A 21,335-nucleotide genomic window follows, 5' to 3' on the forward strand; every position below is an offset into this window, starting at 1 on the left:
ACGTGTTAGCACTAGCACGCTTATTAGCATTAGCATTAGGACTAACACACGTATTAGCACTAGCACGCTTATTAGCATTAGCATTAACATTAGCACACGTATTAGCATTAGCAATAGCACGCTTATTAGCATTAGCATTAGAACTAGCACACGTATTAGCATTAGCACTAGCACACGTATTAGCATTAGCACTAGAACTAGCACGCGTATTAGCATTAGCACTAGCATGCGTATTAGCATTAGCAGTAGCACGCTTATTAGCATTAGCATTAGAACTAGCACACGTATTAGCACTAGCACGCTTATTAGCATTAGCATTAGAACTAGCACACGTATTAGCATTAGCACTAGCACACGTATTAGCATTAGCACTAGCACACGTATTAGCATTAGCATTAGAACTAGCACACATCTTAGCACTAGCACGCTTATTAGCATTAGCATAAGAACTAGCACACGTATTAGCACTAGCACTAGCATGCTTATTAGCATTAGCATTAAAACTAGCACACGTATTAGCATTAGCAGTAGCACGCTTATTAGCATTAACATTAGAACTAGCCCCATATATTAGCATTAGCACTAGCACGCTTATTAGCATTAGCATTAACATTAGCACACGCATTAGCATTAGCACTAGCACGCTTATTAGCATTAGCATTAGAACTAGCACACGCATTAGCACTAGCATGCTTATTAGCCTTAGCATTAGAACTAGCACACGTAATAGCATTAGCACTAGCACGCTTATTAGCATTAGCATTAGAACTAGCACATGTATTAGCATTAGCACTAGCACGCTTATTAGCATTAGCATTAGAACTGTCACGCTTATTAGCATTAGCATTAGAACTAGCACATGTGTTAGCACTAGCACTAGCACGCTTATTAGCATTAGCATTAGAACTAGCACACGTATTAGCACTAGCACGCTTATTAGCATTAGCATTAGGACTAGCACACGTGTTAGCACTAGCACGCTTATTAGCATTAGCATTAGGACTAACACACGTATTAGCACTAGCACGCTTATTAGCATTAGCATTAACATTAGCACACGTATTAGCATTAGCAATAGCACGCTTATTAGCATTAGCATTAGAACTAGCACACGTATTAGCATTAGCACTAGCACACGTATTAGCATTAGCACTAGAACTAGCACGCGTATTAGCATTAGCACTAGCATGCGTATTAGCATTAGCAGTAGCACGCTTATTAGCATTAGCATTAGAACTAGCACACGTATTAGCACTAGCACGCTTATTAGCATTAGCATTAGAACTAGCACACGTATTAGCATTAGGACTAACACACGTATTAGCACTAGCACGCTTATTAGCATTAGCATTAACATTAGCACACGTATTAGCATTAGCAATAGCACGCTTATTAGCATTAGCATTAGAACTAGCACACGTATTAGCATTAGCACTAGCACACGTATTAGCATTAGCACTAGAACTAGCACGCGTATTAGCATTAGCACTAGCATGCGTATTAGCATTAGCAGTAGCACGCTTATTAGCATTAGCATTAGAACTAGCACACGTATTAGCACTAGCACGCTTATTAGCATTAGCATTAGAACTAGCACACGTATTAGCATTAGCACTAGCACACGTATTAGCATTAGCACTAGCACACGTATTAGCATTAGCATTAGAACTAGCACACATCTTAGCACTAGCACTAGCACGCTTATTAGCATTAGCATAAGAACTAGCACACGTATTAGCACTAGCACTAGCATGCTTATTAGCATTAGCATTAAAACTAGCACACGTATTAGCATTAGCAGTAGCACGCTTATTAGCATTAGCATTAGAACTAGCCCCATATATTAGCATTAGCACTAGCACGCTTATTAGCATTAGCATTAACATTAGCACACGCATTAGCATTAGCACTAGCACGCTTATTAGCATTAGCATTAGAACTAGCACACGCATTAGCACTAGCATGCTTATTAGCCTTAGCATTAGAACTAGCACACGTAATAGCATTAGCACGCTTATTAGCATTAGCATTAGAACTAGCACATGTATTAGCATTAGCACTAGCACGCTTATTAGCATTAGCATTAGAACTAGCACGCTTGTTAGCATTAGCATTAGAACTAGCACATGTGTTAGCACTAGCACTAGCACGCTTATTAGCATTAGCATTAGAAATAGCACACGTGCTAGCACTAGCACGCTTATTAGCATTAGCATTAGAACTAGCACACGTGCTAGCACTAGCACGCTTATTAGCCTTAGCATTAGAACTAGCACACGTATAGCATTAACACTAGCACGCTTATTAGCATTAGAACTAGCACACGTATTAGCATTAGCACTAGCACGCTTATTAGCATTAGCATTAGAACTAGCCCACGTATTAGCATTAGCACTAGCACGCTTATTAGCATTAGCATTAGAACTAGCACACGTTATCACTCGCACGCTTATTAGCATTAGCATTAGAACTAGCACACGTATTAGCACTAGCATGCTTATTAGCATTAGCATTAAAACTAGCACACGTATTAGCATTAGCACTATCACGCTTATTAGCATTAGCACTAGCACGCACATTAGCATTAGCACACTTATTAGCACTAGCATTAACACTAGCACTAGCACGCTTATTAGCATTAGCAAGGTTACTACAAGCTGTCACTCACAGGTTTAAGTTGCTTTTGCTGCTGCTCTTCATGAGAAAAGCTTTGAAGGAAGCCGCCACCTGCTGGCTGACCTGCAGAGTTCCGTCCATCTTGTCGTCCCCTCGGCGGCCGTGGACGGCAACTTAGAAGAGAACTAAAGCCACTTGAGTCCACCTTCACTCGGCTGCAAGAAGACAGAAAGCGACTCAAAGCGCCACAGACGAAGGTGACGTCACAGCATCCAGTGTTGACGCCAGCACCCGGCTGTTGCCATGGTAACCCCCTGGCGCGGTTTTTAGTACTGTTATTTTGATTACTATTATTATTTCTCAATTGTTTGTAAACATTTTGCAATTCATAAATAAAGGTTTATAAAAAATATATACATAAAAAAACACGGGTGTTGCCATGGTTACGGCAACATAGCCGCCACCAGGAAGTGACGGCCAGGTTTTATTTGATTCTGAAATAAGAGAGAGAAAAAAAAAAAAGGCCATGAAAACTTCCCACATTTTAAAATACAATACAACACCGATTACCATCAAAGAAAAAAAACAAGTATTGTATATATATATTATTATATTATTAGTTTTTTTGATTCACTGTTCAATTATGACCAAAATATTTTTATATACACTTATTTTCAAAATGCACAAACCCCGTTTCCATATGAGTTGGGAAATTGTGTTGGATGTAAATATAAACGGAATACAATGATTTGCAAATCATTTTCAAGCCATACTCAGTTGGGAATCTGTTGCAGTTCACTACCTTATTCATACTTTTTGTTCAGTGATTTTTTTTAAGCAGGGTTACGTTAGTCAATATATCACACGTAACGTTAGACGGCGGTCAGCAGCACCGCGTATTTTAGCCACCTAAAAAAAAGACAAAAATAGTCAAATAAAGGTCAGTTAAAATGTATACTATATTATGAATATGTGTACCGTTTTAGCTAGCTTTCTGACATACTGTTGGTTGTTTACCTCAGTGGTCCCCAACCACCGGGCCGCGGCCCGGTACTGGTCCGTGGATCGATTGGTATCGGGCCGCACAAGAAATATATATATTTTTTTTCTTTTTTTTAATTAAATCAACATAAAAAACACAAGATACACTTACAAGTAGTGCACCAACCCAAAACAACTCTCTCCCCCCTTTTGTTCTGGGCATTGAACATGAAGACTCTTCCTTCACTGTTCCGAGTGGCCATGAGAGTCTTGGCAGTGCCTGCCTCCAGTGCTCCAGTGGAGCGAGTTTTCAGCCATGGTGGCATCATACTACGCCCCCATCGTGCACAAATGACTGACAGACTCTTGGCTAATTTGGTCTTTTGCAAATGCAATGCAGCATAGGGCCCTGACATATAAAAAGTACAACTTTTTTGTTATGTTCACGTATATGTCATGTTTTTTCAATGTTAACACTTTTGTACAAATAAGTACATTTGCACTTTATTTTTCAATGTGTTTGTTCTGTAAAGGAATGAGTTAATGTTTAAAATGACTGGTTAATAGTGCTATTATAAAGTGCAATGTCAGCACAATTTTCTTTCCTGCAATTTAAAATGCACTTGTTTTAATAAATAAATACAGCGTTTGAAAAGCATACACAATCTGTGTTAATATATTAGTCTGTGGTTAAAAGGACTTGAAAGGACTCGAAACTCAAAATGCAGGACTTAGGACTTGACTGGAGACTTTCCAGTCTTGACTTTGGACTTGACTCGGGACTTGACTCGGACTTGAGGGCAAAGACTTGAGACTTACTTGTGACTTGCAAAACAATGACTTGGTCCCACCTCTGCTAATTTTTAAAATGTACAATTTAATGGACAACTTGCTTAACCATAAATCAGAGATTTAGTTTTATTTCAACAAAAAAAAGTTTGTAATGTATGATAATATGTTACATTATCGGGAAACACAGAATTAATAGTTTATATTACAGATTATAACTACTTTCCAAGCTAAATAATGCAACAACACATTATTAACATGAATATTATTATTGCAGATTAATACACAAATTAAGCTGTTATTTGAGTATTTTTATCTGAAAAAAAATACATTTAATTTATAACATGTTACATTTCTAGATAATAAAAATATATGAAACTGCATGCAGTACATGGATTTTTTTCTGTCAAAAGGGAAAGAAGGAATACACTTAGTAAGAAAAGAGGAAGTATTTTATTGAGGCATATATGTATTTATTTGTACGGGACTTCAATGTGACCTTTAACCTTGTAGGCGTGTCAGCGCGTCCGCATACTGGAACTGCTCGCTGTTTTCATACTCCAGCATGTCCAAGGCCACCTCGCAGCTCTCCTTGACCACGCGCTCGCTGTCGCCACGGTAACGCTGCAGCACGGCCAGACACTCCTCCTCGCCGATGGAGCCCAGGGCCTCGGCGGCCTCGTGACGCACCATGGGGTTCTCGCCGCCGCACTCCAGGGCGGCGCGGAGGGCCGGGACCGCCGCCGGGTGCTGCATCTGGCCCAGCACGTAACCGATCTCGTGGCGGAAGAGCGCGCTGGAACACTGCAGGCCTGGAAACGCAGGACACGCCGCTTTGTGACGCTTTCCACGCACACCGATTGATTTTAGTCCATGAGGTGAGGGGAGCAGTGAGCAGCAGCAATGGCCACGCCCGGGAATCACTTTTGGTGATTTAACCCCCAATTCCAAGCCTTGATGCGGATTGCCAAGCAGGGAGGTAATGGCTCCCATTTTTATAGTCTTTGGTATGACTCACAACCTACCTATCTCAGGGCGGACACTCTAACCACTAGGCCAGGGGTGCTCATTACGTCGATCGCGAGCTACCGGTGGATCTCGGAGGGTGTGTCAGTCGATCACCAGCCAGGCATTAAAAAAATAGTCCTAAAAATGAGCGATCATAAATCTTCACTATGACGTCACTTTCGTCACTTGATTGACATTCACGGCACCCGAGGGTCTTCTGAGATGACGCTGGCTGCTGCCAGCTCATTAAAATTACCGACTGGAAGGCGAGAAACACTTTATTTCAACAGACTCTGGCGCCGTACCTGTCGTCAAAACTCCAAAGACCGACTGCACAGTTGCGCAGTTGCGCTAACAAAATAAGAGTCTCAGAAAGCTGGCGTGCACAAGCTAGCAAGCTACAGAGTTTGCCGACAATGTGTTTCTTGTAAAGTGTATACAAAGGAGTACGGAAGCTGGACAAATAAGACGCCAAAAACCAACCACTTTCATGTGGTATTGGACAGAAAGGAGGACTTTTTTCCTCCTCCATTCGAAAATGCGGACATTATCATCACCACTGTCTGATTCCAATCAATGCAAGTCATCAGAATCAGGTAATACACCAACTTATATTCTTGTCTTCATGAAAGAAAGGAATCTATATGTGTTAAACATGCTTGTATTATCTTTAAACACCTTTAACTTATTAACAATATTAACTATATGTGTTAAACATGCTTGTATTATCTTTAAACACCTTTAAGTTGTTAACAATATTAACTATATGTATTAAACATTCTTGTATTATCAGTAAACACCTTTAATGTTTTAACAATATTAACTGTGTTAAACATGCTTGTATTATCATTAAACACCTTTAACTTGTTAACAATATTAACTACCGTATTTTCCGCACTATTAGCCGCACCTAAAAACCACAAATTTTCTCAAAAGCTGACAGTGCGCCTTATAACCCGGTGCGCTTTATATATGGATAAATATTAAGATTCATTTTCATAAAGTTTCGGTCTCGCAACTACGGTAAACAGCCGCCATCTTTTTTCCCGGTAGAACAGGAAGCGCTTCTTCTTCTACGCAAGCAACCGCCAAGGTAAGCACCCGCCCCCATAGAACAGGAAGCGCTTCTTCTTCTACTCTAAGCAACCACCCGCCCGCGTAGAAGAAGAAAAAGCGCGCGGATATCACCGTACGTTTCATTTCCTTTGTGTGTTTACATCTGTAAAGACCACAAAATGGCTCCTACTAAGCGACAGGTTTCCGGTTCATGAAAAGACGCAATCTCTCCATCCGCACACGGATTACTATTTCACAGCAACTGATATTCCTGTGAACCGCACTGTGGATACAACGGGAGCACGTACGGTGAATATTCGCACCACAGGGAATGAGAAGTCATCCTTCACTGTGGTTCTAGCTTGCCATGCTAATGGCCAGAAACTTCCACCCATGGTGATATTCAAAAGGAAGACCTTGCCAAAAGAGACCTTTCCAGCCGGCGTCATCATAAAAGCTAACTCGAAGGGATGGATGAAGAAAAGATGAGCGAGTGGTTAAGGTAAGTTTAAGTTTACGCGAAGAGGCCGGGTGGCTTTTTTCAGCAGCTCCGTCCATGTTGATATACGACTCCATGACTGTTTTTTTGACATTCCTTTAGCGCAGTTAGATGCGGCTTACAACACGGGGCGGCTTATGGGTGGACAAAGTTTTGAAATATGCCGTTCATTGAAGGCGCGGCTTATAACCCAGGGCGCCTTATGGTGCGGAAAATACGGTATATGTATTAAACATGCTTGTATTATCATTAAACACCTTTAATTTTTTAACAATATTAACTACCGGGTATATGTGTTAAACATGCTTTCATTATCTTTAAACACCTTTTACTTGTTAACAATATTAACTATATGTATTAAACATGCTTGTATTATCATTAAACACCTTTAATTTATTAACAATATTAACTATATGTGTTAAACATGCTTGTATTATCTTTAAACACCTTTAAGTTGTTAACAATATTAACTATATGTATTAAACATACGTGTATTATCATTAAACACCTTTAATTTTTTAACAATATTAACTATATGTGTTAAACATGCTTTCATTATCTTTAAACACCTTTTACTTGTTAACAATATTAACTATATGTATTAAACATTCTTGTATTATCATTAAACACCTTTAACTTGTTAACAATATTAACTATATGTGTTAAACATGCTTGTATTATCTTTAAACACCTTTAACTTATTAACTATATGTGTTAAACATGCTTGTATTATCTTTAAACACCTTTAACTTGTTAACAATATTAACTATATGTATTAAACATTCTTGTATTATCATTAAACACCTTTAATTTTTTAACAATATTAACTGTGTTAAACATGCTTGTATTATCATTAAACACCTTTAACTTGTTAACAATATTAACTATATGTATTAAACATGCTTGTATTATCATTAAACACCTTTAATTTTTTAACAATAATAACTATATGTGTTAAACATGCTTGTATTATCTTTAAACACCTTTAACTTATTAACTATATGTGTTAAACATGCTTGTATTATCTTTAAACACCTTTAAGTTGTTAACAATATTAACTATATGTATTAAACATGCTTGTATTATCATTAAACACCTTTAACCTTTTAACAATATTAACTATATGTGTTAAACATGCTTGTATTATCATTAAACACCTTTAATTTTTTAACAATATTAACTATATGTGTTAAACATGCTTTCATTATCTTTAAACACCTTTAACTTGTTAACAATATTAACTATATGTATTAAACATGCTTGTATTATCATTAAACACCTTTAATTTTTTAACATTAACTATATGTGTTAAACATGCTTGTATTATCTTTAAACACCTTTAACTTGTTAACAATATTAACTATATGTATTAAAGATACTTGTATTATCATTAAACACCTTTAATTTTTTAACAATATTAACTATATGTGTTAAACATGCTTAAATTATCTTTAAACACCTTTAACTTATTAACTACATGTGTTAAACATGCTTGTATTATCTTTAAACACCTTTAAGTTGTTAACAATATTAACTATATGTATTAAACATGCTTGTATTATCATTAAACACCTTTAACTTTTTAACAATATTAACTATATGTGTTAAACATGCTTGTATTATCTTTAAACACCTTTAAGTTGTTAACAATATTAACTATATGTATTAAACATGCTTGTATTATCATTAAACACCTTTAACTTTTTAACAATATTAACTATATGTATTAAACATGCTTGTATTATCATTAAACACCTTTAACTTTTTAACAATATTAACTATATGTGTTAAACATGCTTGTATTATCATTAAACACCTTTAATTTTTTTAACAATATTAACTATATGTTAAACATGCTTGTATTATCATTAAACACCTTTAATTTTTTAACAATATTAACTATATGTGTTAAACATGCTTGCATTATCATTAAACACCTTTAACTTGTTAACAAAAACATATATTTCATAAATAAGTAAATATAAATGATATATATGAATGAGGTAGATCCCCACGACTTGATCAATTGAAAAGTAGCTCGCCTGCAGAAAAAGTGTGAGCACCCCTGCGCTAGGCCACTGAGTAGGTAGTAGAGTCAAGATTCAGGTCTTACAATTTCTCACCTTAAAATTGATAAAGGTACCACAAGGGGTTTCCAAAGTGCGGCCCGCAGCTAATTTTTTTTTACGGCCCACGGCAAAATCATTAGCATTTAATATTAGCATGCACATTTTTTTGCAAATTTTCTAGATATATACCTCTAATGTTTTGGGACTTGATGCATGCTAATATTAGCAGGCTAGCATTTTAAACACTTTACCAAGTACAGGTACCTCAGAGTAATATATTTTGGTACTTGATGCATGTTACACTTAGCATTTTAGCATTTTTTTTTATAGCTAATTGAGCAGGTATACACCTCAGTGTCATATATATTTTGGTATTTCACTAATGCTAACTGCTATCATAATGCTATCGTTAACATAGTACTGTTAGCATGTTAGCTTTTTTAGCTCATTTTGCTCACATTTTGTGCTAACTGTTTCAGTTCACTTTGGCTTTTCAAAATTCACACCGAATTTCAACAGAAGTCGATGGACTCTGGACTCTCACACTATTATGTTAGATCCACTATGGACTGGACTCTTACTATTATGTTGGATCCACTATGGACTGGACTCTCACAATATTATGTTAGATCCACTATGGACTGGACTCTCACTATTATGTTAGATCCACTATGGACTGGACTCTCACTATTATGTTAGATCCACTATGGACTGGACTCTTACTATTATGTTAGATCCACTATGGACTGAACTCTTACTATTATGTTGGATCCACTATGGACTGGACTCTCACACTATTATGTTAGATCCACTATGGACTGGACTCTTACTATTATGTTGGATCCACTATGGACTGGACTCTCACAATATTATGTTAGATCCACTATGGACTGGACTCTCACTATTATGTTAGATCCACTATGGACTGGACTCTCACTATTATGTTAGATCCACTATGGACTGGACTCTTACTATTATGTTAGATCCACTATGGACTGAACTCTTACTATTATGTTGGATCCACTATGGACTGGACTCTCACACTATTATGTTAGATCCACTATGGACTGGACTCTTACTATTATGTTGGATCCACTATGGACTGGACTCTCACAATATTATGTTGGATCCACTATGGACTGGACTCTCACTATTATGTTAGATCCACTATGGACTGGACTCTTACTATTATGTTAGATCCACTATGGACTGAACTCTTACTATTATGTTGGATCCACTATGGACTGGACTCTCACACTATTATGTTAGATCCACTATGGACTGGACTCTTACTATTATGTTGGATCCACTATGGACTGGACTCTCACACTATTATGTTAGATCCACTATGGACTGGACTCTCACTATTATGTTAGATCCACTATGGACTGGACTCTTACTATTATGTTGGATCCACTATGGACTGGACTCTCACACTATTATGTTAGATCCACTATGGACTGGACTCTTACTATTATGTTGGATCCACTATGGACTGGACTCTCACAATATTATGTTGGATCCACTATGGACTGGACTCTCACAATATTATGTCAGACCCACTCGACATCCATTGCTTTTGGTCTCCCCTAGAGGGGGGGGGGTTACTCACATATGCGGTCCTCTCCAAGGTTTCTCATAGTCATTCACATCGACGTCCCACTGGGGTGAGTTTTTCCTTGCCCTTATGTGGGCTCTGTACCGAGGATTATATATATATATGTACCTCGGTGTCATATATATTTTGGTATTTCACTAATGCTAACTGCTATCATAATGCTATCGTTAACATAGTACTGTTAGCATGTTAGCTTTTTTAGCTCATTTTGCTCACATTTTGTGAATTTTCGAGTTGTATGAAAAATGTACGTTGTACTGGTTTTGAAGGTGAAAGCTACCAAAATGGCCCCTGAATACTGGCCCTCAGTGGAAAGAAGGTTCCTGACTTACCGTCTCCTAAAGCAAGCACCGCCTCCTCGCTGCCCAGGTTGCGAAGCGCAAACATGGCGCGGTAGCGCTCGAAGAGCGGCAGGCTCTCGTCCAACAGGGCGCCGCGCAGCTCGGGCGCGCTCCTCCTGGGGGCGGGAGGGGCGGGGTCCACCGAGCGGTAGGGGTTCTGGTCCGTGCGGCCGTCCTGCAGCTGTTTCTCCCCCCCGCTCTGCAGCCACTCCACGCGCCGGACGGCCAGCTGACACGTCTCCGCCACCTGCGGCGAGACACACGTCGTCAGGAAGGCGTGACGGCGAGCCACGCCGCACCTTTTCTACCTCGACGACGGGGTCCCGGGTGTAGGCCTTCAGCAGGTCCAGAACGGAAGGATCCCCGATGGCCCCCAGAGCCTCGCCTGCAGACACACACAACCCTGGTGCTTGCCGTGCGACACTTTAATGTGTCCCCCCCACACCTCCAATCACCTGCTTCGTGTCGGACCATGGGCTCCTGCCGCGCGTCCTGCAGCACGGCGCTCAGGGCGGGTATGGCCGCTGAGTCCTGCATCTGGCCCAGACAGTAGGCCAGCTCGTGCTTCAGCAGAGCAGAGTCGTCCGTGAAGGCTTTGCTGATCCACTCCACGGCTTCAGCACCTACACAGAAATCAAACGCGTCACATTAATGCTCCCAAAATGTGGAACAATCTCTTTTAAAACACTTTTAAATGCACTGTATCACTTTGAGGTTGTTTGCTCAATGTAAAGTGCTTTTACAAATAAAATATGTGGAACGCTCTCCCTGACCACCTGAGGGCACCACAGACTGTGGATGCTTTTTTTTTTTTTTAAAGGCTTAAAAACCCTTCTTTTAAAAAAAGGCTTTTTGTTTTAGATATATGTGTGCTAGTTCTAGCTATTAGGCTGTTCTAGTTATTATTTTGTTACTATTTATTTTACTTGTTGGGGGCTGCTATTTGTGGTTCTAGTGTTGTTGTTTGGTTTTGTTTTTAAATGCACTGTGAGGTTGTTTGCTCAATGTAAAGTGCTTTTACAAATAAAATCTGTGGAACGCTCTCCCTGAGCACCTGAGGGCACCACAGACTGTGGTTGCTTTTAAAAAAGGCTTAAAAATCCTTGTTTTTAAAAATGCCTTTTTTTTTTTTTTTAGATATATGTGTGCTAGTTCTAGCTATTAGGCTGTTCTAGTCTTGATTTTTTTTAATTTACTATTTATTTTACTTGTTGGGTGCAGCTATTGGTGGTTCTAGCGTTGTTGTTTGGTTTTGTTTTTAAATGCACTGTAGCACTTTGAGGTTGTTTGCTCAATGTAAAGTGCTTTTACAAATAAAATCTGTGGAACGCTCTCCCTGACCACCTGAGGGCACCACAGACTGGATGCTTTAAAAAAACGTTCTTTTTAAAAACACCTTCTTTTTTTTTAGATATATGTGTGCTAGTTCTAGCTATTAGGCTGTTCTAGTTATTATTTTTTACTATTTATTTTACTTGTTGGGGGCTGCTATTTGTGGTTCTAGTGTTGTTGTTTGGTTTTGTTTTTAAATGCACTGTAGCACTTTGAGGTTGTTTGCTCAATATAAAGTGTTTTTACAAATAAAATCTATCTGTGAAACACTCTCCCTGACCACCTGAGGGCACCACAGACTGTGGATGCTTTTTAAAAATGCTTAAAAACCCTTGTTTTTAAAAATGCCTTTTTTTTTTTTTTAAATATGTGTGTGCTAGTTCTAGCTATTAGGCTGTTCTAGTCTTAATTTTTTTAAATTTACTATTTATTTTACTTGTTGGGGGCAGCTATTTGTGGTTCTAGCGTTGTTGTTTGGTTTTGTTTTTAAATGCACTGTAGCACTTTGAGGTTGTTTGCTCAATGTAAAGTGCTTTTACAAATAAAATCTGTGGAACGCTCTCCCTGACCACCCGAGGGCACCACAGACTGGATGCTTTTAAAAAACTTTCTTTTTAAAAAAGCCTTTTTTTTTTTAGATATATGTGTGCTAGTTCTAGCTATTAGGCTGTTCTAGTTATTATTTTTTACTATTTATTTTACTTGTTGGGGGCTGCTATTTGTGGTTCTAGTGTTGTTGTTTGGTTTTGTTTTTAAATGCACTGTAGCACTTTGAGGTTGTTTGCTCAATGTAAAGTGCTTTTACAAATAAAATCTGTGAAACACTCTCCCTGAGCACCTGAGGGCACCACAGACTGTGGTTGCTTTTAAAAAAGGCTTAAAAATCCTTGTTTTTAAAAATGCCTTTTTTTTTTTAGATATATGTGTGCTAGTTCTAGCTATTAGGCTGTTCTAGTCTTGATTTTTTTAAATTTACTATTTATTTTACTTGTTGGGTGCAGCTATTGGTGGTTCTAGCGTTGTTGTTTGGTTTGGTTTTTAAATGCACTGTAGCACTTTGAGGTTGTTTGCTCAATGTAAAGTGCTTTTACAAATAAAATCTGTGGAACGCTCTCCCTGACCACCTGAGGGCACCACAGACTGGATGCTTTAAAAAAAACTTTCTTTTTAAAAACGCCTTTTTTTTTTTAGATATATGTGTGCTAGTTCTAGCTATTAGGCTGTTCTAGTTATTATTTTTTATTATTTATTTTACTTGTTGGGGGCAGCTATTTGTGGTTCTAGTGTTGTTGTTTGGTTTTGTTTTTAAATGCACTGTAGCACTTTGAGGTTGTTTGCTCAATATAAAGTGTTTTTACAAATAAAATCTATCTGTGAAACACTCTCCCTGACCACCTGAGGGCACCACAGACTGTGGATGCTTTTAAAAAAGGCTTAAAAACCTTTCTTTCTAAAAAAGCCTTTTTTTTTTAGATATATATGTGTGCTAGTTCTAGCTATTAGGCTGTTCTAGTTTTTATTTTTTACTATTTATTTTACTTGTTGGGGGCAGCTATTTGTGGTTCTAGTGTTGTTTGGTTTTGTTTTTAAATGCACTGTGAGGTTGTTTGCTCAATGTAAAGTGCTTTTACAAATAAAATCTGTGGAACGCTCTCCCTGACCACCTGAGGGCACCACAGACTCTGGGTGGTTTTAAAAAAGGCTTTAAAACCTCTCTTTTTAAAAAAGCTTTTTTTAAGATGTATGTGTGCTAGCTCTAGCTAATAGGCTGTTCTAGTTTTTATTTATTTTGTTACTATTTATTTTACTTGTTGGGGGCAGCTATTTGTGGTTCTCGCGTTGTTGTTTGTTTTTGAATGCACTGTAGCACTTTGAGGTTGTTTGCTCAATATAAAGTGCTTTTACAAAATAAAATCTATCTGTGGAACACTCTCCCTGACCACCTGAGGGCACCACAGACTGTGGATGCTTTTAAAAAAGGCTTAAAAACCCTTGTTTTTAAAAAAAGCCTTGGTTTTTTTTAGATATGTGTGTGCTAGTTCTAGCTATTAGGCTGTTCTAGTTTTTTTTTTTTTTTATGTACTGTAGCACTTTGAGGTTGTTTGCTCAATATAAAGTGCTTTTACAAAATAAAATCTATCTGTGGAACACTCTCCCTGACCACCTGAGGGCACCACAGACTGTGGATGCTTTTAAAAAAGGCTTAAAAACCCTTGTTTTTAAAAAAAGCCTTGTTTTTTTTAGATATGTGTGTGCTAGTTCTAGCTATTAGGCTGTTCTAGTCTTAATTTTTTTTAATTTACTATTTATTTTACTTGTTGGGGGCAGCTATTTGTGGTTCTGGCATTGTTGTTTGCTCAATGTAAAGTGCTTTTACAAATAAAATCTGTGGAACGCTCTCCCTGACCACCTGAGGGCACCACAGACTGGATGCTTTTAATAAACTTTCTTTTTAAAAACGCCTTTTTTTTTTTAGATATATGTGTGCTAGTTCTAGCTATTAAGCTGTTCTAGTTTTTATTTTTTACTATTTATTTTACTTGTTAGGGGCAGCTAATTGTGGTTCTAGCGTTGTTTGTTTTTGTTTTTAAATGCACTGTAGCACTTTGAGGTTGTTTGCTCAATATAAAGTGCTTTTACAAAATAAAATCTATCTGTGGAACACTCTCCCTGACCACCTGAGGGCACCACAGACTGTGGATGCTTTTAAAAAAGGCTTAAAAACCTTTCTTTTTAAAAAAAAAGCCTTTTTTTAGATGTGTGCTAATTCTAGCTATTAAGCTGTTCTACTTTTTATGTTTTACTATTTATTTTACTTGTTGGGGGCAGCTATTTGTGGTTCTAGCGTTGTTTGGTTTTGTTTTGTAAATGCACTGTAGCACTTTGAGGTTGTTTGCTCAATGTAAAGTGCTTTTACAAATAAAATCTGTGGAACGATCTCCCTGACCACCTGAGGGCACCACAGACTGTGGGTGGTTTTAAAAAAGGCTTTAAAACCTCTCTTTTTAAAAAAGCTTTTTTTTTTTTAGATATATGTGTGCTAGCTCTAGCTAATAGGCTGTTCTAGTTTTTATTTATTTTGTTACTATTTATTTTACTTGTTGGGGGCAGCTATTTGTGGTTCTCGCGTTGTTGTTTGTTTTTGAATGCACTGTAGCACTTTGAGGTTGTTTGCTCAATATAAAGTGCTTTTACAAAATAAAATCTATCTGTGGAACACTCTCCCTGACCACCTGAGGGCACCACAGACTGTGGATGCTTTTAAAAAAGGCTTAAAAACCCTTGTTTTTAAAAAAAAGCCTTGTTTTTTTAGATATGTGTGTGCTAGTTCTAGCTATTAGGCTGTTCTAGTTTGGTTTTTTTTTAATGTACTGTAGCACTTTGAGGTTGTTTGCTCAATATAAAGTGCTTTTACAAAATAAAATCTATCTGTGGAACACTCTCCCTGACCACCTGAGGGCACCACAGACTGTGGATGCTTTTAAAAAAGGCTTAAAAACCCTTGTTTTTAAAAAAAAGCCTTGTTTTTTTTAGATATGTGTGTGCTAGTTCTAGCTATTAGGCTGTTCTAGTTTTTTTTTTTTTTTAATGTACTGTAGCACTTTGAGGTTGTTTGCTCAATATAAAGTGCTTTTACAAAATAAAATCTATCTGTGGAACACTCTCCCTGAGCACCTGAGGGCACCACAGACTGTGGATGCTTTTAAAAAAGGCTTAAAAACCCTTGTTTTTAAAAAAAGGCTTTTTTTTTGGATATGGGTGTGCTAGTTCTAGCTATTAGGCTGTTCTAGTTTTTTTTTTTTTTAATGTACTGTAGCACTTTGAGGTTGTTTGCTCAATATAAAGTGCTTTTACAAAATAAAATCTATCTGTGGAACACTCTCCCTGAGCACCTGAGGGCACCACAGACTGTGGATGCTTTTAAAAAAGGCTTAAAAACCCTTGTTTTTAAAAAAAAGCCTTGTTTTTTTTTAGATATGTGTGTGCTAGTTCTAGCTATTAGGCTGTTCTAGTTTTTTTTTTTTTTTAATGTACTGTAGCACTTTGAGGTTGTTTGCTCAATATAAAGTGCTTTTACAAAATAAAATCTATCTGTGGAACACTCTCCCTGACCACCTGAGGGCACCACAGACTGTGGATGCTTTTAAAAAAGGCTTAAAAACCCTTGTTTTTAAAAAAGCCTTTTTTTTTTTAGATATGGGTGTGCTAGTTCTAGCTATTAGGCTGTTCTAGTCTTAATTTTTTTTAATTTACTATTTATTTTACTTGTTGGGGGCAGCTATTTGTGGTTCTGGCATTGTTGTTTGCTCAATGTAAAGTGCTTTTACAAATAAAATCTGTGGAACGCTCTCCCTGACCACCTGAGGGCACCACAGACTGGATGCTTTTAATAAACTTTCTTTTTAAAAACGCCTTTTTTTTTTTAGATATATGTGTGCTAGTTCTAGCTATTAAGCTGTTCTAGTTTTTATTTTTTACTATTTATTTTACTTGTTAGGGGCAGCTATTTGTGGTTCTAGCGTTGTTTGTTTTTGTTTTTAAATGCACTGTAGCACTTTGAGGTTGTTTGCTCAATATAAAGTGCTTTTACAAAATAAAATCTATCTGTGGAACACTCTCCCTGACCACCTGAGGGCACCACAGACTGTGGATGCTTTTTTAAAAAGGCTTAAAAAACCCTTCTTTCTAAAAAAAAGCCTTTTTTTTTTTTTTAGATATATGTGTGCTAGTTCTAGCTATTAGGCTGTTCTAGTTTTTATTTTTTACTATTTATTTTACTTGTTGGGGGCAGCTATTTGTGGTTCTAGTGTTGTTGTTTGTTTTTGTTTTTAAATGCACTTTGAGGTTGTTTGCTCAATGTAAAGTGCTTTTTACAAATAAAATCTATCATTATTACAGGTTTTACAGGCTGTGTTGTCAAAGCCGAGCTGACCAGAGTTGCAGTACCACAGGATTTTTCTTTTTCACGTCGGGAGATATGGGCGAAATACAACAGTTTCTTTAAAAAAAAATGGTATAGTCGACAGGTATGTCTCTAATCCCCGGGGGTGGAGGGGTCGGAACCACCTGCTGCACTTCCTGTGTCCCTGCCGCTTATTTTAAAGAATATTGTTGAAAATACCCAACGTGTACGTTGGTAAACCTCACTGCCAGACAAGTTCAAGAGCAGTGCTGGCTATTACCGTCGATTTTAGCTCGGTAGTTAGCGCGCTTGTCTGTCATGCGGACGACCCAGACTCCAGTCGGAGAGCAGGGTTACATGCGAGTGGTGATCAAACACATTACCTCCCAAGTTCTTCAGGGTAAACAAAGCCCTGAATCGCTGGGTCAGGTCCAGACTCGAGTCCAGCAGGACTTTGCCCACCGCTGCCAGCTGCTCCTGACTGGCCATTCTGCTTCCGGTGTGGCAGACAAGACAGACAGACAGACAGGTAGGTTAGTTTGTTGGACGTCACCTGCCTTACCTTTCCAAGTCTATTTAAAACTAAGTCAATTATGACGACAACAACAACAAAACGAGCCACGCTAAACTGGACAGGGTGTGACGTCATTAGGACATTTCTTATAACAGGCGGTCATTTTACGACTAGAATCCCACATGTATGGAAATCAAGTTTACCTGGATGTGGACGAGTTGACTTTAGCTGCTTTGTTTACTAGTAATTACACATCATAGTGGCAACTTTGACGCGAACACGCCACGGTAGCGAGTCTCTTAACTTCCGCCTCATGGCCCGGAAGACAATTCTTCTTCTTCTTCTTCTTCATTCGATGGCGGGTCGCAGCCAAGATTACAGGTGCACACCGCCACCTACTGTACTGGAGTGTGTATCCTCAGGGTGAGTACTTAGCAGAGGTGGGACCAAGTCATTGTTTTGCAAGTCACAAGTAAGTCTCAAGTCTTTGCCCTCAAGTCCGAGTCAAGTCCCGAGTCAAGACAGGCAAGCCCCGAGTCAAGTCCAAAGTCAAGACTGGAAAGTCTCAAGTCAAGTCCTAAGTCCTGCATTTTGAGTTTCGAGTCCTTTCAAGTCCTTTTAACCACAGACTAATATATTAACACAGATTGTGTATGCTTTTCAAACGCTGTATTTATTTATTAAAACAAGTGCATTTTAAATTGCAGGAAAGAAAATTGTGCTGACATTGCACTTTATAATAGCACTATTAACCAGTCATTTTAAACACTAACTCATTCCTTTACAGAACAAACACATTGAAAAATAAAGTGCAAATGTACTTATTTGTACAAAAGTGTTAACATTGAAAAAACATGACATATGCGTGAACATAACAAAAAAGTTGTACTTTTTATATGTCAGGGCCCTATGCTGCATTGCATTTGCAAAAGACCAAATTAGCCAAGAGTCTGTCAGTCATTTGTGCACGATGGGGGCGTAGTATGATGCCACCATGGCTGAAAACTCGCTCCACTGGAGCACTGGAGGCAGGCACTGCCAAGACTCTCATGGCCACTCGGAACAGTGAAGGAAGAGTCTTCATGTTCAATGCCCAGAACAAAAGGGGGGAGAGAGTTGTTTTGGGTTGGTGCACTACTTGTAAGTGTATCTTGTGTTTTTTATGTTGATTTAATTAAAAAAAGAAAATATTTTTTTTTATTTCTTGTGCGGCCCGATACCAATCGATCCACGGACCAGTACTGGGCCGCGGCCCGGTGGTTGGGGACCCCTGAGGTAAACAACCAACAGTATGTCAGAAAGCTAGCTAAAACGGTACACATATTCATAATATAGTATACATTTTAACTGACCTTTATTTGACTATTTTTGTCTTTTTTTAGGTGGCTAAAATACGCGGTGCTGCTGACCGCCGTCTAACGTTACGTGTGCTATATTGACTAACGTAACCCTGCTTAAAAAAAAATCACTGAACAAAAAGTATGAATAAGGTAGTGAACTGCAACAGATTCCCGTGTTTGCAATAACGTTATAACGTTAGCAGTGAGTTTACAGCCTCACTGATTTAACTACACAGCAAATAAAAGTCACGTTACTTAGCCAATAAACGTTATCTTACATTCAAAACTTACCGTTCTTTGTGCAACTTCAAATGCCGGACGAAGTTGGAAGTTGTTGCCTCTCCATCAGTCATTTTGGAACCGCATGTGTTGCATACTGCAAACCGTTTTGTGTTGACCACCTCGTCATTTTTATACCCAAAAGAAATTATTTTAGGTATCATTTTTTGTTCACTGGCGTGTGGTTTGGACATGTCTTCTTCGTTGGTTGTCCTGCAATTTGATTGGATGAATGCTGTGTGATGAAAACAAAGTAGATGTAATTTGATTGGCTGTTGTACTGAGAGCACACCAGCTGACACACGCAACGCTGATAGACAAGTACACAATGAAAAATACGGAGCGCTCCCGAATAACTTTTTCATCTTTGGGTTTTGGGGAAAGTAGCAAGTCATGTCAAGTCATGTCAATTCAAAAGGCTCAAGTCCAAGTGAAGTCACAAGTCATTGATGTTAAAGTCTAAGTCGAGTTGCAAGTCTTTTTACATTTTGTCAAGTCGAGTCTAAAGTCATCAAATTCATGACTCGAGTCTGACTCGAGTCCAAGTCATGTGACTCGAGTCCACACCTCTGGTACTTAGTGTGTTGTCTGTCTATTTGTAGATAATGCAGACGAGGCGTGTTGGCTGAGTTCTCAACGTTTACTCACACAGTAGTGATGGGTCCGGCAACACCGATGCATCGGCGCATGCGTCGAGCTCATAGAGCAAAACCCTGTGTCGGTGCGCGTACCGCTTTTAGAAAGTCACGTGACCGATCATGAGCTGTTTTGGTCACGTGACCGATACGCCAACTGTGTCGCCTCCTCTGTGCCCTGTGAGCGGCTCTTTTCTACAGCCGGAGAAATAATAACTAAGAAGAGAAATCGTCTAAAATGTAATACGTCGGAAAAACTTTTTATTTTTATTTTTATAAAAATGTGTAAAAAAATAAAATTAAAAAAATTCCCAGTCCACAATCATCCACAACACGTTCTCTTAGATTTCCATGTTATGATACATGTTCACATTATTTATTGACTGTATCTAAAAAAGATAAAAACATATTTTTATTTAAATGAAGATATGAAATAATCCTAAATGAAATACAATGACTTGGTTTATATTATTGTATATACTAGGGCAGGGGTCACCAACGCGGTGCCCGCGGTCACCAGGTAGCCCGTAAGGACCAGATCAGTCGCCCGCTGGCCTGTTCTAAAAATAGCTCAAAGAGCAGCACTTACCAGTGAGCTGCCTCTATTTTTTTACATTTTATTTATTTACTATTCTAAAAGAGACAAAACTCAAATAGAATTTGAAAATCCAAGAAAATATATTAAAGACTTGGTCTTCACTTGGAATAAGTGGTAGAAAATGGATGGATGGATGGGTCTTCACTTGTTTAAATAAATTCATTTATTTTTTACTTTGCTTCTTATTACTTTTAGAAATACAATTTTAGAGAAAAAATACAACCTTAAAAATGATTTTAGGATTTTGAAACAAATATACCTTTTTACCTTTTAAATGTTTTCCTCTTCTTTCCTGACAATTTAAATCAATGTTCAAGTAAACTTTTTTTTTTTTTATTGTAAAGAATAATAAATATTTTAGCTTCTGTTTTTTCGACGAAGAATATTTGTGAAATATTTCTTCAAACTTACTATGATTAAAATTCAAAAAAAATATTCTGGCAAATCTAGAAAATCTGTAGAATCAAATTTAAATCTTATTTCAAAGTATTTTGAATTTCTTTTAAAATGTTTCTTCTGGAAAATCTGGAAGAAATACTGATTTGTCTTTGTTAGAAATATAGCTTGGTCCAATTTGTTGAATATTCTAACAAAGTGCAGATTGGATTTTAACCAATTTAAAACATGTCATCAAAATTCTAAAATGTATCTTAATCAGGAAAAATTACTAATGATGCTCCATAAATTCTTTTTTTCATTTTTTCAAAAAGATTCAAATTAGCTAGTTTTTCTCTTCTTTTTGTCGGTTGAATTTTGA

At 37.7% G+C, this 21,335-nt stretch overlaps 2 protein-coding genes across 3 annotated transcripts in view; both read right to left on the minus strand.

The window, feature by feature from the left end:
- rsph4a (radial spoke head component 4A) overlaps positions 1 to 2,861 on the minus strand; it is a 40,890-nt gene extending 38,029 nt beyond the window's left edge. The window contains exon 1 of the mRNA XM_061978437.2: positions 2,669 to 2,861. Within this exon, the coding sequence (XP_061834421.1) occupies positions 2,669 to 2,757 (89 nt within the window). The 5' untranslated portion in view covers positions 2,758 to 2,861. The remainder of the gene's footprint in view (positions 1 to 2,668) is intronic.
- Positions 2,862 to 4,820: 1,959 nt separating this feature from the next.
- dohh (deoxyhypusine hydroxylase/monooxygenase) lies at positions 4,821 to 18,064 on the minus strand. Of its 2 annotated transcripts, none has more exons than XM_061978634.1 (6): positions 17,930 to 18,064; positions 17,596 to 17,702; positions 11,433 to 11,600; positions 11,286 to 11,362; positions 10,969 to 11,224; positions 4,821 to 5,198 (listed from the first exon to the last, which is right to left on the minus strand). In XM_061978634.1, exons 2-6 carry the CDS (start codon positions 17,699 to 17,701, stop codon positions 4,888 to 4,890), a joined length of 918 nt encoding a protein of 305 aa, XP_061834618.1. In that variant the 5' UTR covers position 17,702; positions 17,930 to 18,064; the 3' UTR covers positions 4,821 to 4,887. The 2 variants fall into 2 exon arrangements, with proteins under 2 accessions (XP_061834618.1, XP_061834620.1); XM_061978636.1 differs by having other exon boundaries at positions 17,596 to 17,705; positions 17,930 to 18,037.
- Positions 18,065 to 21,335: the final 3,271 nt, after the last annotated feature.

This window comes from Nerophis lumbriciformis, linkage group LG18 (genome assembly GCF_033978685.3).
Source record: "Nerophis lumbriciformis linkage group LG18, RoL_Nlum_v2.1, whole genome shotgun sequence".
In the NCBI taxonomy this organism is placed as follows: Eukaryota; Metazoa; Chordata; class Actinopteri; order Syngnathiformes; family Syngnathidae; genus Nerophis; species Nerophis lumbriciformis.

Excerpts from the sequence above, each read along its gene's own strand:
- dohh (XM_061978634.1), bottom strand. The coding sequence starts at position 17,701 with ATGGCCAGTCAGGAGCAGCTGGCAGCGGTGGGCAAAGTCCTGCTGGAC. Across the intron at positions 11,601-17,595 it reads TACCCTGAAGAACTTGGGAG|GTGCTGAAGCCGTGGAGTGG; the intron begins GTAATGTGTTTG and ends ATTTCTGTGTAG. Across the intron at positions 5,199-10,968 it reads GGTGCTTGCTTTAGGAGACG|GCCTGCAGTGTTCCAGCGCG; the intron begins GTAAGTCAGGAA and ends CTGCGTTTCCAG.